At 38.1% G+C, this 14889-nt stretch overlaps 1 protein-coding gene across 1 annotated transcript in view; it reads left to right on the top strand.

Annotated features, from left to right (window-relative positions):
* DNAH11 (dynein axonemal heavy chain 11) overlaps positions 1 to 12170 on the top strand; it is a 76350-nt gene extending 64180 nt beyond the window's left edge. The window contains 12 exon segments of the mRNA XM_025895405.1: positions 6635 to 6840; positions 7211 to 7317; positions 8150 to 8274; positions 8277 to 8316; positions 8807 to 8943; positions 9566 to 9756; positions 10168 to 10228; positions 10231 to 10286; positions 10837 to 11005; positions 11008 to 11032; positions 11946 to 12012; positions 12015 to 12170. Of these exon segments, the coding sequence (XP_025751190.1) occupies positions 6635 to 6840; positions 7211 to 7317; positions 8150 to 8274; positions 8277 to 8316; positions 8807 to 8943; positions 9566 to 9756; positions 10168 to 10228; positions 10231 to 10286; positions 10837 to 11005; positions 11008 to 11032; positions 11946 to 12012; positions 12015 to 12170 (1340 nt within the window).
* Positions 12171 to 14889: the final 2719 nt, after the last annotated feature.

Raw genomic sequence — 14889 nt, 5'->3', positions numbered from 1 at the left:
TCTGACATTGCAGCGGCAGGAGTGGTAGATGGTACAAGGGAGGGTAACCTTGTGTTCTGACCCTTTTGGAGTGTCTGTAATCTCATTTTTCATTCACATGCCCCTTTTTTGCCCTAGATTTTGAAAAATTATTGTCAAACTTAGAAAATGTCATCAAAAATATTTCCTAAGATCTAATTTAGATACCTTTAGATACACATTTTCAGGATGATAATAGGAAAAATAAAGAAGCTTGTACTCGGTGAAAGAGAATTTCAGTCTGTAATGTCTTCCATCACTTTTCACAGAAACTTCCAATGTGATTTTTGAGTCTTCTATGCAGCTGTCAACCTAAATAATAATGTTGCTTTGTGGTTGCATGAGAGTACACTTGGTAACCTCATCAAATGTTTCATCTGATGAACTGAAATGCTATGCTATTGTTTATGTTCAAATATGAATTTATTTTTTTCTGAAAGATTCTTATAGTCTTGTTTGCAAACAACACATCAACAAGCTAGATTTTTTGTGTTGAAAAATGTGGTGTTTATTCTAATATAAAGTCAAAGATACTCCTGAAGCATTTCTGAATGGGTCTCAAATGCTACTCAAAGTCTTTAGAGTGCTTGCACAGTTTCAGATTGTCAAAAGAGAAAATATGTAAAAAAGGATAAATAAAAATAGTATCTAGTTTTGGACAAATTGCCCAAGCTTTCTTTCCCTTCTTTCTCCCATATTTCATGCATTGGTGACTGCAGAGAAAATCTAGTTCAAATCTCCTTGCATACATGAAACTCCTGGAAGATGCACTCTTGCTCTGCACTGTGAGACCTTGAAATGATCCCTCTTTGTTACATTTTTCTATAGTGGTATTTGAAATATTTCAGAGTAAGACCATACAGGTTGCTTTATAATCCATAGTGAAGAAACTCTACCAGAAATTAGGATTATACTGATCAAAAAGAGAGATCAGAAATTCCACAGGCTAAAAGATTTTTAAGGCAAGAGAGAGGGAATAGAAATAGAAATAAATTGGATTGAAAAGGACAAGGGTCACAGCAATATAGTTTTGCCTTAGCAAAGGCTTCCATGTAGCACAAGAGAGCTGTGCACATAGATACAAATGCAAATATATGAAGCTATTAAAAATAGGTCCTTCTGCTGAATATTTTAGGCAGCATTACATGACCTAGCATTCTGTGCCTCACTGAAGATGCACAGGTCTCCTTTGTGGGATACTAGTAATATATATACCCCTTTATTACCAAATACGCAGAGTTTTCCTCATTCTGGATTCATTTCTGTCATTTGTTTGTTTTAGTAGTTGTGTCAGGTACTTTGAATTTTTTTTCCTAATAAAGAAAGACTAGAAAGGTATTTGTGATAGATATGGTGCAGTCCAGCAGTTGAAGTTCATTAATAATTGGAATGTTGCAGAGTATGAAGTAATGAATACTAATTACTCCTTTCATGTCTGACAGCACCCCATGGACCAATACATCAGCCCAGACTTTAATTTGGTTCTAGTAATGGTTTCATCAATAGTACATTAATTCTGTGTTTGAAAAGATGTACAGTTGAACCTGACCCACACAGTAGATACCACTGTCATAAAATGGCCACATACTGACAACAACTGGATAATTGCAAATAATTAAATCCACCGAGCTTCAGACAATCCTAATTTTAAGTAAAATATATCTTATCATATTAATCGACAGAAAGCATAGCAAAGGAGATTTATCAACTTGTACTCCTTCCAAAGCACATTTACTAGCCTTCTTATTAGAGAACTTGCTGATCTGTGAAGCAGCTTCATGAAAGTACTTTTCCCCTTTCTTGTTTACCAAGATGGTTCTTATGTTGGACTCTTGGATATTCTGTAACACCAGCTCCTGGTATTGTTTCTGAATGAAGCCTGCAAAAGAAATTCTCAGCCTTTAAGAACTTCACGTGGATATAATTTATATTTTCCTCAAAACCATGTGACTGCAGGGTGAACTGCAGGTACTCGTTATCTCTGAAAAACAGACTTCATGCTTAAGCACCTTAGTATATATTTAAAAGCCTAACAAGTTAAAGGTATTCAAATTTGGATACATTTTTAATTTTAATTTTGGAGCTGCAAAGATGCTCCGTTGTTCTTACTGTGATGCCTATGGATTTTTTGGATTTTTAGCTTTTTGTAGATTTTAGAAGTAGTTGTGTAGTAAATGTAGATTTTAATGTAGCTGTATAATCCCTTACACTTTAGCACAGGAGTTTCCACTTACCCAAACCCTTTTCCCCATTTCATATTGAACTTTCTAAATTCCTTTAGCTTGTTTAGACTTCCCTGAAGGTAGGCCTTCATTCTGTTGAAGAACATTTGCACCCTGACTTGAACAACAAGATACACCAACAGACAAAGCAACCTTCAAAACACGGAACCTTGGACGGGCTCCAAGGACTGGACGTGCTGTGACAAAGAGGAAGATGAGGAAGGGGGAGTCTTAGAGGCCCCTGACTCAATTTCCAGAGGAGCATGCCGGGGGCAGAACTGGGGGTGAATAGATCTGGGATTGGATGGACTGTACCCTAAATTGTGGAGCCCCCCAGACACATGGCGTGCACGTGCATCTGTACCCCCGTGGTTTGAAGGCCTTCTGTTAAAACTGCTCTCTACCTTATCTCTGCTGGTGCCTGGTGAGTAATTTTTTGGCTCCCAAGCGATTATTTAAGGCAACAATGCACTTTAGACTGTGGCCTTATGTTCAAAATGGCTTTAAAATGATAAGATTTTTTGCTAAAATATTTCAGGATATTTGCTTTAAGAAGCAGGAAAAAATAAAATAATTAAAAAAAAAATCAGTTGTAATACATAGCTGTATATAAGCATGAAGGACACAAGAAAAAAGTAAGTAAAATTTGGGTCCAATGTATTAGCAATGTATGCAGCAATGATTCAAAATGCAAATGCTGAGATTTTTTGAAGCAGATAAGTTAAGGCATAAAAGTAATCAGGTACCAATTCTACAATGGTGTATGATTTTGGCCCTCACCTCCTATAAGAGGAATGATGCCATTAAATTGGTTTGGTCTGGATGGCCTTTATTATTTGAATTTTACCTATGTGTTTCCTATCCTGTCTCCGCAGCACCACTGTTTTGGAGATCACTGAATATGAGTATTAATTATAATAGATCAATGTCATTTTGACTCATAGGAGAGAAGACAGAGGAATAAATTTATTGTTCATAAGTCTCCTTTTTGCTGTAGCATGAGCTGTTACACCTGCTCAGATCCTTTGCACAGTCACAAAGAGGTAGTCATGTCTCTTCAGTTGCAAGATTAGGTTATTACAAAATTCTTTAAGATGTCTTGAAATTTGATTTATGTGCAAATGTAGCTTGTATGAACAAGTTTCCCTTCTTATGTGGCATGACTATTATTCATGAAACAGCAAGACAATTCACTCGCTTTCTCCACAGGGAGAAGCTTTCCTTGCCTTGAACGTCTCACCGGCTGTGCAACTTCAAGGCAGTGCTTTTCCCACTGAACTAGTTTGACCAACTTGCACAGTTTGCCTGCTGAGATTGCCTAGTAAAAGCTCTGTTCTGCACTTTTTTCACCTGACTTATTCAACTTCATTCTTTAAATTACTTGTTGGAGTTTGCAAGTTGGTTCCAGAAGCTTTTAATTTTAAGCAGCAGGAACTGAAAGAAGGCTCCTTCAGAAAATGCGTTTATGCCTGTTTCTTCCCACTGAAAAATATTGTTTCCCTTTCCTTTGCTGTCCAAGAACTTACCACTTCTTTTTAATCTTACTGAGCTGATCCAAAACATCTTGCTGAAGGAAGCTATGCCACCATTCTGCCATTTACAGTCATGGCTTGTTTTGGAGAACATCTGCCCTGGAAGGTACTCTCAAGCTGTTTCATGATATGAAGTCAGGTTCTTATACTCAAAATTTTTTCACGTTCATGAGATCCTCTCTTTGAAAGACCTAGGCATTTTTACCTTAGGCAGGACATGCGGAAGGGAATAGCATGTCTTTGTGTCAATAAATCAAATTCTGACAGATCACAACAAATGTGGCACTATTCCTAGTCTTCTTATAGCTGAGAATTTAGTACTCATGTTACATTCTGGAATTTATTTGGCTTTATATTTGCTTTTGCTAAAAACAATTTATTCCTCAAGGTGTATACAGAATTTTTAAAGTGCTTTGTGAATCTCTTTTGAATCCCTTAATCTACTTTATTTCAAAATCTACAAGAAAAAAATAATGGAGAGGAATCTCTCTTTAATTTACTTTGTATGTTCTTGAATAAGAGTGAGATTGAACTCATGTGAAAGATTCTCTGTCTATTCCTGGGTAGAGTGGTACATTAATTCCATCCATTCTATCTGCCTTTCCTGATGGAATAGAAGATTATGAAGAAAACATTGCCTAAAGTAGAATTTGTTTTTAGAAATTTCTTTGGTGACCATCTTTTAATATTCCTTCTATCATGGATTTCCACTATTAGTGCCTATATTGTTACATTTCTTCATAATCCAGAATTAACCTCTAAACAGAAACATTTCATTGAATAAAATGAAGTCGTCCTACTGGGTTACCCTACCTCTGTGTTTATCATTGTTGCATATACTCCTTGAACCGTGCAAGAGCAATAACAAAATATTTCTTTTTCCCAAATCTGTAGTTAACAGAAATCCTAGAACAGCTGCAGTAATAAAACCCACTGAGTCGTTATGTAGTTTTTGCCTTTCATAGGTGATAATCGCAGAAATTAGAAATTTAGTGCTTCTGTGAATTGAGAACCCATAAAGGACGTATTTGAATCCAGAACTCCAAAGCTTAGTATAGACCTTCTGAAATGTGGTGTGACTCCCTTAGCAAAGGTTTTTCTCCTGACAAAACAAACTGAAGAACTTGTCTTTTGTCAGATCTCTTCTTGTCTCATCCCTATGTGTGTAATGAAAGCAAAGGAAAATTGCTTTCTCCATGTCAAGCTCTACTGTTTTGTTCCCTCCAGCTGTAGCCAATTTTGAAAGCTGTGGAGACCATGTTGCAGAACTGGACAGTGAATTCATGTCCACCTGACAAAGGTTGTATAATCTGAAGGACGTGACTGTATGGCTAAATTATTTCACTATTATACACACATAAACCTGAAAAACCCATCTTCAGTAGTTGGCATGGCAGTATAACGCCATACACGTCTGAATTTGAGTATTGTAGAGTCATGGGTTTCCTAGCACCAGACATATTAGGGTTGTTTTTAGGAATTCACTTGCAGTATATAATAAGTAACTATCATTTCTTCCTGATCCTTGGTGAAATGCAGAAGGATCTCAGCACACCATTTCATTTAGACTGTCTTCTGGATAAGGGCATGTCAGAAGCAGGCAAGGATGTTCAGAGCTAAAATGTATGTCCCTGACTCCAGTAATGCCTTGTGATAGACTTGAAAGAATGCAATGTTAAAATTTTTACAGAAAGTATTTATTTTATTCATGTTCTGATGTGACTTTCCTGAGTTGTGTTTAAAGTGTTTAGTATCTATACTATTGCAATCACTTTGAAAATTGAGTTACCAAATGCATGTTTGAATTTTGTGAAGAGTTTGTGGCTACCTTTGTTCCATGGTATAAAAATTCTATTGATCTTTTATTTAACAGTTTTGTTACTAATATTTGAATCTTCTTTCTTGTCAGAGAACATTCAAAGCCATTGCTGTACAGAAACACTGGTTTTGTGCTCGTGCGTGGCAGGTGAATCCTAAAAATTGACATACTGCTCACTGTGGAAGTAGATGATAAAAAGCTGTGTCAGTGGCCCACACCAGACCAGACACAGAGCACACACTGCAGTCTATAAGCAGTCTTTCAATTTTATTTTTTTTTTTTTGATACTGTGCCACAGACGTAGGAAGGTGAACTTTATGTTGCCTGACTGCTGGGCTCCAAATGGTACTTCAGCAGTAGCAGCGTTGCTGTATAGGACAGGCTGGCACCTTTCATTCAAGACGAGGAATCAGGAAATGACATCTCTTGGGTAAGGGATTTTATTCAGTGAGTAAAAAATGAGTTTAGTATAACTCATTCTTTCACCCAGCAAATAATTGATTTGGAACAAAACATTTAGTAGACTACCTTAAAAAAATTATTTTTGTTGTTTCAGTCACCAGCCATTCTGTCCCCTCTGGTCACTATCAGTTTGCTATAAATATGTATCTGCTTAGTTCCTTAGGATTTACTGCTGAGCTATTTCAGAACATGGAGAAGTGAGCTATATTTAAGGAAATTGTAGTAAAAACTAACAACTATCTCATTAGGGTTTGTTTGAAAACTTAGCTAAGTTTGTGGTAAGTAATGACAATAGACATCCCTAAGCCATGGACTCTTCAGGACAGCAGTGAATAATCTCCCTGTGTCTGCTGTATATGCAAACTAAACTATGCCAGTTAAGAAATACTCTGTGTATTCTTCATAGAATTTTGGTGTGTTCAATCATCCTCATTTCGTTTCTTAAGTTGCATGCACATAAAGTTTGGTTTGTATCCATTTTCTATGCTGCCAAGATCATGCAGTACCCATCTTTTTCAATCTGAGATACTTACGGGGTTTTCAGTGAGATGCCCATTCTCGTGCATTTTATTCCTTCCCAGATATATCAAGATTGAAGAGAAAAAAATGGGAATTCAACAAGAATTTCCATCTCATCCTTCACACTAAGCTGGCTAACACTCACTACAAGCGAGAACTGCAGGCTCAGGCCACCCTCATTAATTTCTCTGTCACTGAGGACAGGCTGGAAGACCAGCTGTTGGCTGAGGTTGTTAGTCCTGAAAGGCAGGACTTAGAAAAACATAAGGTAAAGGCTATCTTTTGGTTTGTCTGTTGCCTGTTCCCAGATTTTAAGGCTATAATTAATATGCCTGTTTGAATTGGCTGTACAGTAATTGTTAGTACCCCATATATCAGAAAAATTTAAGGGTCAGATTCTGCAAAGTGTAGAAAGTACTTCTACTGATTTGCTCAAATCTACGCTCCCACAGGGTTCATCTTGACCTAAAGCTCTCCTAGAAATTAAAATTTATTGTGATATTATTCCCACACTTCTCTCTACTGCTTGGTTTGCTCTGTACGTTGCATTTAATTTACAATGCGGGATTAAAACCCTCTGCAGTGCTTTCTGCTTCAGTGATCTTAAGCCAATAAATGTAAATAAAATTTCATGCCAGTCCATAAGAGGATATGATGGCACTGTTAGGAGCTGGGATATTTGGTTAATAGATCACAATTTATCCCTGCAAGAATGCAGTTCTGTGGCTGCTGCAGTCGTACCAATGTATAGTAACCTATGAGGAGAAATACTTTTATAGGTGGTTATAGAAAGGACTTTGGGCAGATTGTCATCTATGAGATAAAAAAAGAAATAAAAAATACTTAGGGCTGTGAAATTGATAACAAGAATACTTCCTATTTCTCTACTGTGTCTTTCCAGTTATCTCATGTAATTTACTAACTTCATCTGCAAAGATTTGTTACACCTGTTTGAGGTACTGTTGCTTCATGCAAGGGCAAACTCAGAGAGTTTAATTACCTCTAGAAGAATGAAAGCCATATACTTGGGAACACAATCTGAAAACAGCTGTCCATTTTCCTCTGCATCTGCACGTTGTTCTAGCTGGGACTGTATGCTTACAACACCTGTATCACCTTGGATTTTTGGTGTGAGGGTCAGAGTCTGATTGAGAGCTCCCCATAAGACTAGTCAAGCTCTTTCACTGTCAGAAGGTCAATCCAGCAGAAAAGTTTTCCCACTATGTTTGCTGCCAAAGTGAGGTTCTCCAGCCTTGTGCTATTCTATGGTTTCCTCAGCTGCCACATAGATTACCACTTGCCATCTCTTGGCAAGATCCCAGTCCTTTTGTGCAGTCTCAGGAGGAAGGACCCTAGCAGAGAGATAAAGTTCTGGTCCATGACAACCTTGTCCTTCTCTCTATAGGTGTCCAGAACCTTAGATCTAGTATACTGGGACAGAAGATAAACTGTCTCTTTCAAAAATTAAATTAAATCATCTGATGAAATTAAAGTGAAAATATAGCTCACAAATGCTATGAAACTATTTCTTGCTGTGGTTGTTTAAATACAGTGTTTTCATTCCCTCTGCTAATCAGAGGCCTGGCCAAGCAGCAGAATGGTTTCACGAATGAGCTCCAGCAGCTGGAGGATGACATGCTGCTCAGGCTGTCAGCTGCCTGAGGCAATCTCTTAGATGACAGTGCACTTGTAAAGAAAATCAAATAACGAAGTCAACTTCAGCAGAAATACAACACAAGGTAATAACAACGGAACTATTTTTTAACAGCTTAAGGTCACTGTAAAATATGTATTATTAATCATTTTTGGTGTAACATTTTTATGAGCTAGAATAAGGAATAGTCGAATTCCTGTTTATCCAGAAAGGACTGTCCTCCCACATATTCATGGTTTCATATGTATTGTATGTAGTTGTCACATATTTGAGGTTTTTAGGTGCTTGAATTACTAATCATAAAATTAATAAATAGCATGAAATTTGAACAAATGTATTAGTATATGATTGCCATGTTTTCAGAGGTAAACAGGCGTATTGCAGAGAATAGTCATTCCCTAATATTTGTCTAAGATAAGAAGCTTGGTTACCTGAAGTATTTACTGCTGTCTGAAATAAAGTCAGTTTTCTAGAGTATATCCATACTCTTTCCTGTATGGATAGGAATGTTATGGTAATTGTGTGGGATAATTATGGCACACCAGAAAATAAATGAGACAACAGTCATCCTATAAATAGCTGAAGCCAAAGAAAATGAAGCTCAGATTAACATGACAAGGGAGCACTACAGACCAATAGCCGTAAGAGCATCCATTCCTTACTTTGTCTGTATCAGCCCAGGTAGCATCAACCCCATCTACCAGTTTTGCATAATTGGTTTCAAATTTATTTCATGCAAGGAACAAAATTTATTTCATGCAAGGAACAAAATTCTGTGTCCAGCAGTGACGCCTGATATGTTAGTTACTACTTGTACCAGATGTTTACATTTTCAGGGCTGTGTGTTTGAGGAAAGACCACAATGTGGTCTCCAGCTGGTCCATAACACGGTACATTCCCACAGGTCTCTTTGTTGGCTGTTCCCATTCTGACAGTGTTTTCTGATTGGGCTTGCAAGGTTCACCTTCCCTGGTGTTAAGCCATCCCACAGAGTCAGGAACGAAGAGTTTGGAGAAATTCTGTATAAACAAATCACTGCAGTAAATCTACCAAATGATCTAATGCTGTGAGTAAGGGAGATCACCCACTACAAAATTACCAGCTTGCTTAAGTGAGAGATTTTGTTTGCTGAGTTAAATAAGGAAGCAGAAGAGTATTGCTGTTTGCAACCCTCACCCCTGGTTTGCTGAAAGTTTCCTCAAAAGCCTCTTGGCAGAAGTGCCTTGCATTTTAGACTTCTCAGGTCACCTCTTCTTAGAAGTCTACTGTAAGAAACCAATTATCTTATGAGTAGAAAATCAAAATTCAAATAAATAAAAATAATTGTATTAACTTTCAGGCCTTCAATGTGTTTTCCACAAAGCAATTAAATAGGCTGAAATATCAGGGGATATTCAATGTTGTATCTCTAACCTGAGAAAAGTTGTCACATATTCAACCTTTCTTTTCACAAGCCAAGGACTTTTTGAAAAAGATAACCTCATTTTTCTGGCCCAAACAGTTTTTCAGATGAGGAAAAATCTCTGATTGGTGGTGCTGACATTTATTTGGTTTGCAGTTTCTTCACTATAAAGTGATGCCTCTGTGCTCAAACCCTACGGCTGTGCAGTTTCTGGCACAAGATGACTGCTGCTTCAGTATCAATAATTGCAGAAATTCCAAAGATGCTTTCATGTAATTCTTTTCATTTAAAATGCTGCAATGATTTCATGAAGCTATTTTGAGGATAAATACCATGACTTAGCTGCTTATGTTTGGATAATTAGGGTTGATCTGGTATGTAAAGTAAGAAGTAAATAATACATATCCATATCACATTCAGGCTGTTATTTTTCCTTTTAATTTTAGTATCTGTATGCCCTGGGAAAAATCAGGGTTCAGTTGTACTGGAAGGCTCTGAGGCAAGTCTGACGACTTTTTTAAATTTTGTGTGCTGTCAAGATTCTTCTAAGAAGTAAAGAGATAGAATTTGTTGAATTGGATTTCCTTCTTCGATTCAGAATTGAACACATGTGAGTCCTGTTGACTTCCTAAGTACTCAGTGATGGAGTGTCATTAGAGTAGTTTGGGAAAATTGCTTTTCAGTTCTTTTTGGTGTTATTTCTGGACACATGCCTCAACTAGACAATTTCAAATAAAGTCATACATTCTACTGGGTTTTTTTTTTAGTAAAACTAGTGATGCTTTCAAAAAGGAGTTTTCTTTGCTATTTGGGTGCATTTTTCCTTAGACGTCTCATACTGTACTTTGTGAGGAAATTCTATTTTGCCATAATTTTCCAGCCCCTAAAAATACAATTTTATTTCTTGCCACTCCTTACTGTAGTAAATGTCCCATACAGGGTTTCCAGTTTATTGTATCTTGATGTTTAACAGTAAGCAGACAGTATGGCAATACCAACCACAGTAAACTTTTATAAATAATATTATTTTTATGTATCTGTGCTTGTGGGTATAGATATGTAATTTAGTAGTTTAAGGCAAGTCCTGAGTCCCTTATAATTGGTTAAACTAGGGTTTTTACATACCTCAAAAAGTATCAGTGTCATCCTTTTTCAGTCATCATGCAGAAAGTACATCATCTGTATTTATGTCTTTGGCATACTTCCAGGCTATGGCAGTGATGGATGTGTTCAGTGGGGTAGATAAAGATATTGAAAGATCCACCAAGAAATGGAAGAAGTGAGTGGACTCAGAATGTCCAGAAAAGGAAAAGTTCCCCCAGGAATAGACAAAAAAAAAAAAACAAACCTCTTTTGAGAAACAAATAATGCTGTCCATTAGGACAGAATGACATACACTCTGAGGTATGAAATCTGAGGGTACATCTTTCAGGGTAAGTGTGTGTAAGGGTGGTGGCTTGTCTGACAAAACTCAGATCTTAAGAGGAAAGAAAACTGGGTGGTCAAACAGAATTTGAGATCGATGACTGTGGTCCTTCCTAGCCTGGTCTGCTGGTGCAGAGTTTGTGAAGAGGTAGTGTGTTGAGACATGAGTCACAGCATATTTGGAGATTTGTGATTTCTTTTAGTTTGCATAGAGGTACCAGGGGAGAGTACTTACTCATAAATAGACATGCAGTAAGCTATCCTGTTAATATCTAGAACTGTATTTCTCAGTGTTAGTTTTCATTATGGTATTAGGGCTGTATTAGGTGGGTAACTCCACAGGATGATGATTTTTCAGCTCTCCCTTTTGAAAATTCTGTGATACAAAGAAAGATTCAGCTGTGGATACTGACCAATCTCCTCCCAGTTGTTTTCCAGTTGTACTGTTTTAATTTTTGATCCCAAGTGATGGTCTTACAAAACTATTCCTCCACATCACACCATCACAGTTTTTTCCCCTTTTTATATGACTTCTGAGAATGCAATTTTTGTCCTGGGTGCTTATTTTGCCCAACTGCCCTGGCTTTATGTGCCACTATTGCCTGCATATAATGACTTCATCGATTCAGTTATTGAAGAGGCCTTTTTCATTCAGAAGTTGCTGTTTTCTGTCATGTGGTCCCTATCCCACAGGGAAATGGGAATGACTGTCTTCCCTCTTGCTTCATCACCTGCTTCCCTTCCTGCCTTCTCATGATTTCTCTGATGAAATGACCATCACTGTCAGATGCTCAAGTCTGCAATGGTGCAGACTTGAAGCATTTATCAAGGAACATTTTTTATCAAGGAACATCAAAGAACATGTTTAGTGGATGTTTTGTCATATGCATAGGAACTTTGTGGAAGAAAAGCTTGGCTGAAGCTATGTGGAAAGCGCAAGGATGGATTTAGCAAAATGCTAAGTGAGCAGTCCAGCTCAACCAGTCCTGTGTTTTTCATTCTGGCTTCCAGAGTAGACCCACTTGAAGATACTGAGACATTAGGTAAGCCTCTTACTTGCTTCACTCGCAACAGAAGCAACTTGCAACTGTCCTCCCAACAAAGAAAGGAAAATTGAGCTCAAAAGTGAAATGGAGCATGCAGGGCTAGAAATGAAGAAAAATCTATATATGGTTATATGCTTGTGTGTATGTTCTCATACACACAAGCATGTAGGGGTGTATTTTTTTTTCTACTAAACAGAACAAAGCCTTCTGGAGTCATCTGTCACTACAATGGAGTATGCACTACTATGGGAAAGTTGAGCGCAGTTTATTTTTGGCAGCAGATTCAAGTTCTAAAGTTTCTTCCACCCCCACCAGATGCATGGCAATGGGGTGGATGAAAAGTGTAAGGCCATAACCACTACAGTATGAAGAAATTTCTCGATTGAGCATTCCTCTGCTTGGCATAATGCAGGTTTCCTTTGTACTGTTTTCTACCTTTTGACTAGATGAGGGCCAGAGGGCAATTTTCTCCATGCTCATGTAATCTTGTGCCCCCTGTGACTAAATAATGGTCATTATACAAACTATATTCAATTGTATAGGGCTCTGTGGCTCTATACTTAGGATTACTATTCCCCACAGACAATAGTGAGAATACCAGGTTAATACATCTGTGACCTCACTGTGCTCAATTTAAGCTCAGGCCTCACAAGGTGAGAGGCTTGTGCATTTACCCACTGAACCAATCAGTTAAAAAACTGATGTGATATCTACCACATGTTGCTCCTTTTTTCATAAGGGAATTGCTCTGTACCCCCTGTAAGAGTTTCTAAAGCTCAGTAACAATGCCCAGCATCTATCAAAATGTCAAAAGGTTCATTATCTTAAAACCAAGGGAACAGATTTCTGCAGGCTTTTTCTAATACCAGCAATAAGGCCACTGTTGAGAGCTCGCAATTTTGCTTGTTGAAATTGTAAGGGTTTAGTGAAGTGCTTCAGAGGAAGTAATATGCATTGCACAAGTGATAGTGAAATTAATGGGGGCATTATCATTCTTTTTCCTTTCTGCTCTGCTAATTTTCCTATCTCCTCCCCCTCTGTCACTCACCCTTCCCCAATTATTTCTATTGCAGGCAAAAAGGTTGGGTTCATTATAGACTGTAGACTCTAGAAGATTTTATAACATCTCTTTCGGACAAAGGCAGGAGATGGTTGCAAATGAGGCACTCAAGAAGGCTGCCTGCCATGGCCATGGGGTTCTTTCCCAAGTGAGTGTCAAACAGTCCCTCTGACAAGGGAATGCCTCCTCAGCTGGAGGGATATTTCCAGAACACAAAATATGCAATGGATTACAGCAAAAGTTTTAAACAGCTAATAATCTTGTTCCATTTGCTTTTGCTTTTGGTTGTAACAGGATAAACATCATATTATTAGGCTGTGTGTCATGTTTTGCTGAACAGCATCACCATCCCGGGAGGAATGGCAGAGATAAAGCAGAAGGCCCCTGGTGGGTAGCTAGAATTGCCCTCAGGCACACACTTCCCCCCTAATTAAGAGCTCCTGTTCCATTCAGTGGGCCATAATGGAGACTTTAATGAAATGGGTCTGACTGCCCCTGGGGAAGCTGTATAATTAGCCCTGGAGTGCTGCTTTTCAGAGATAGCAGCCCTGGCTTTGGCCAGTGTTGTATGGACCAAGAACCCACTCTGCAGCGGACAAAGAGATCCGTGCAATCCCTTGGCGAGCAATGGTTTCCCAACACAGTAAAAGAGCAAACAGGAGCACTGCAACTGTAAATGCTACTGAAAAAAAGATGCTGCCTTCAAACGTTTTGTGCCAAACAGGCAAGGTATATGTGTGACAACCCCTCTGCCCTCAAGCCAAACAACAAATGCATGTTCCAGGCCTTGATATTAAAGTGGTCATGAGAATGGACTGATTCCCTCCTCTTCTGGTTTTAACCTCAGCATCCTGGCTTGTCTGTCAACCAAGTTGCCTGCAACAAATGAAGAGATGAACTAGACTCAGTGTTGTCTGCTAGATGAAATCTCCATGGGATTAGTGAGGGGCCACTGTGGGAGCATGCACAAACTGCCCCCTTTAGCATCAGTGAAACCAGAACTCTTTAACCAGATTTCACATGAGTAAGCTAATCATGCTAGTCTAAAAATAACTGTATTTTACTGCTAGTGAGCATAGTAATGTTGTTGTGAAGAGAAGAGCCAAGTTGGTTTTCAGGGGAGTTTCAGAGTTCTCAACCACTCTGGGGACAGGATGAGAAAATGGGAGAATTGTAGAAGCAGTGTTGTGTGTCTGAAGCCACAGGAATTAACAGGGAACATCTGAGAAGCTTCTGATGTTACAGACCTGCTCCATTTTCCAGCCCATTATTCCTGGCTTCTGAGGGAGGAGAGGGGCAAGGATTTTGCTGTAAAGATTTTTGATAGTGAAGGATTGGGGAAAGTCTGAAAGGACATTCCATAAAGATGTTGGACCGAATCTCAAATGGTGCTAATCTAGCTAGAGCTGGATGTACTCAGTGCTTCTCAATCTTTAGTCTTCTGGGGTTTAGCCCAGAAACCCTGTAAGTTTATGTTTCAAAAAAAATCCTGGACCAAAAGATGACATATTTTACTATGGATTTTATTGTAGACTAGGGAGTGTATAATTAGATATCAAAAAAAAAAAAAACAAAAAACCAAAACAACAACAACAAAAAAAAAACCAAAGAAAACTCAAAAAAACCCAAAACCCAACAACAATAACAAAACCTAAACCGAACAAAAAACCCAAACCAATCTGCTATTCTGACTGATCTGGGAAATACTTTAAAAATTACTTCAGGTCTTG

This window comes from Manacus vitellinus, unplaced genomic scaffold (genome assembly GCF_001715985.3).
Source record: "Manacus vitellinus isolate BGI_N305 unplaced genomic scaffold, ASM171598v3 scaffold_3_pilon, whole genome shotgun sequence".
Classification (NCBI taxonomy): Eukaryota; Metazoa; Chordata; class Aves; order Passeriformes; family Pipridae; genus Manacus; species Manacus vitellinus.
The sequence above is the reverse complement of the archived record's forward strand: the minus strand, read 5'-3'. Positions and strand labels throughout refer to the sequence as shown.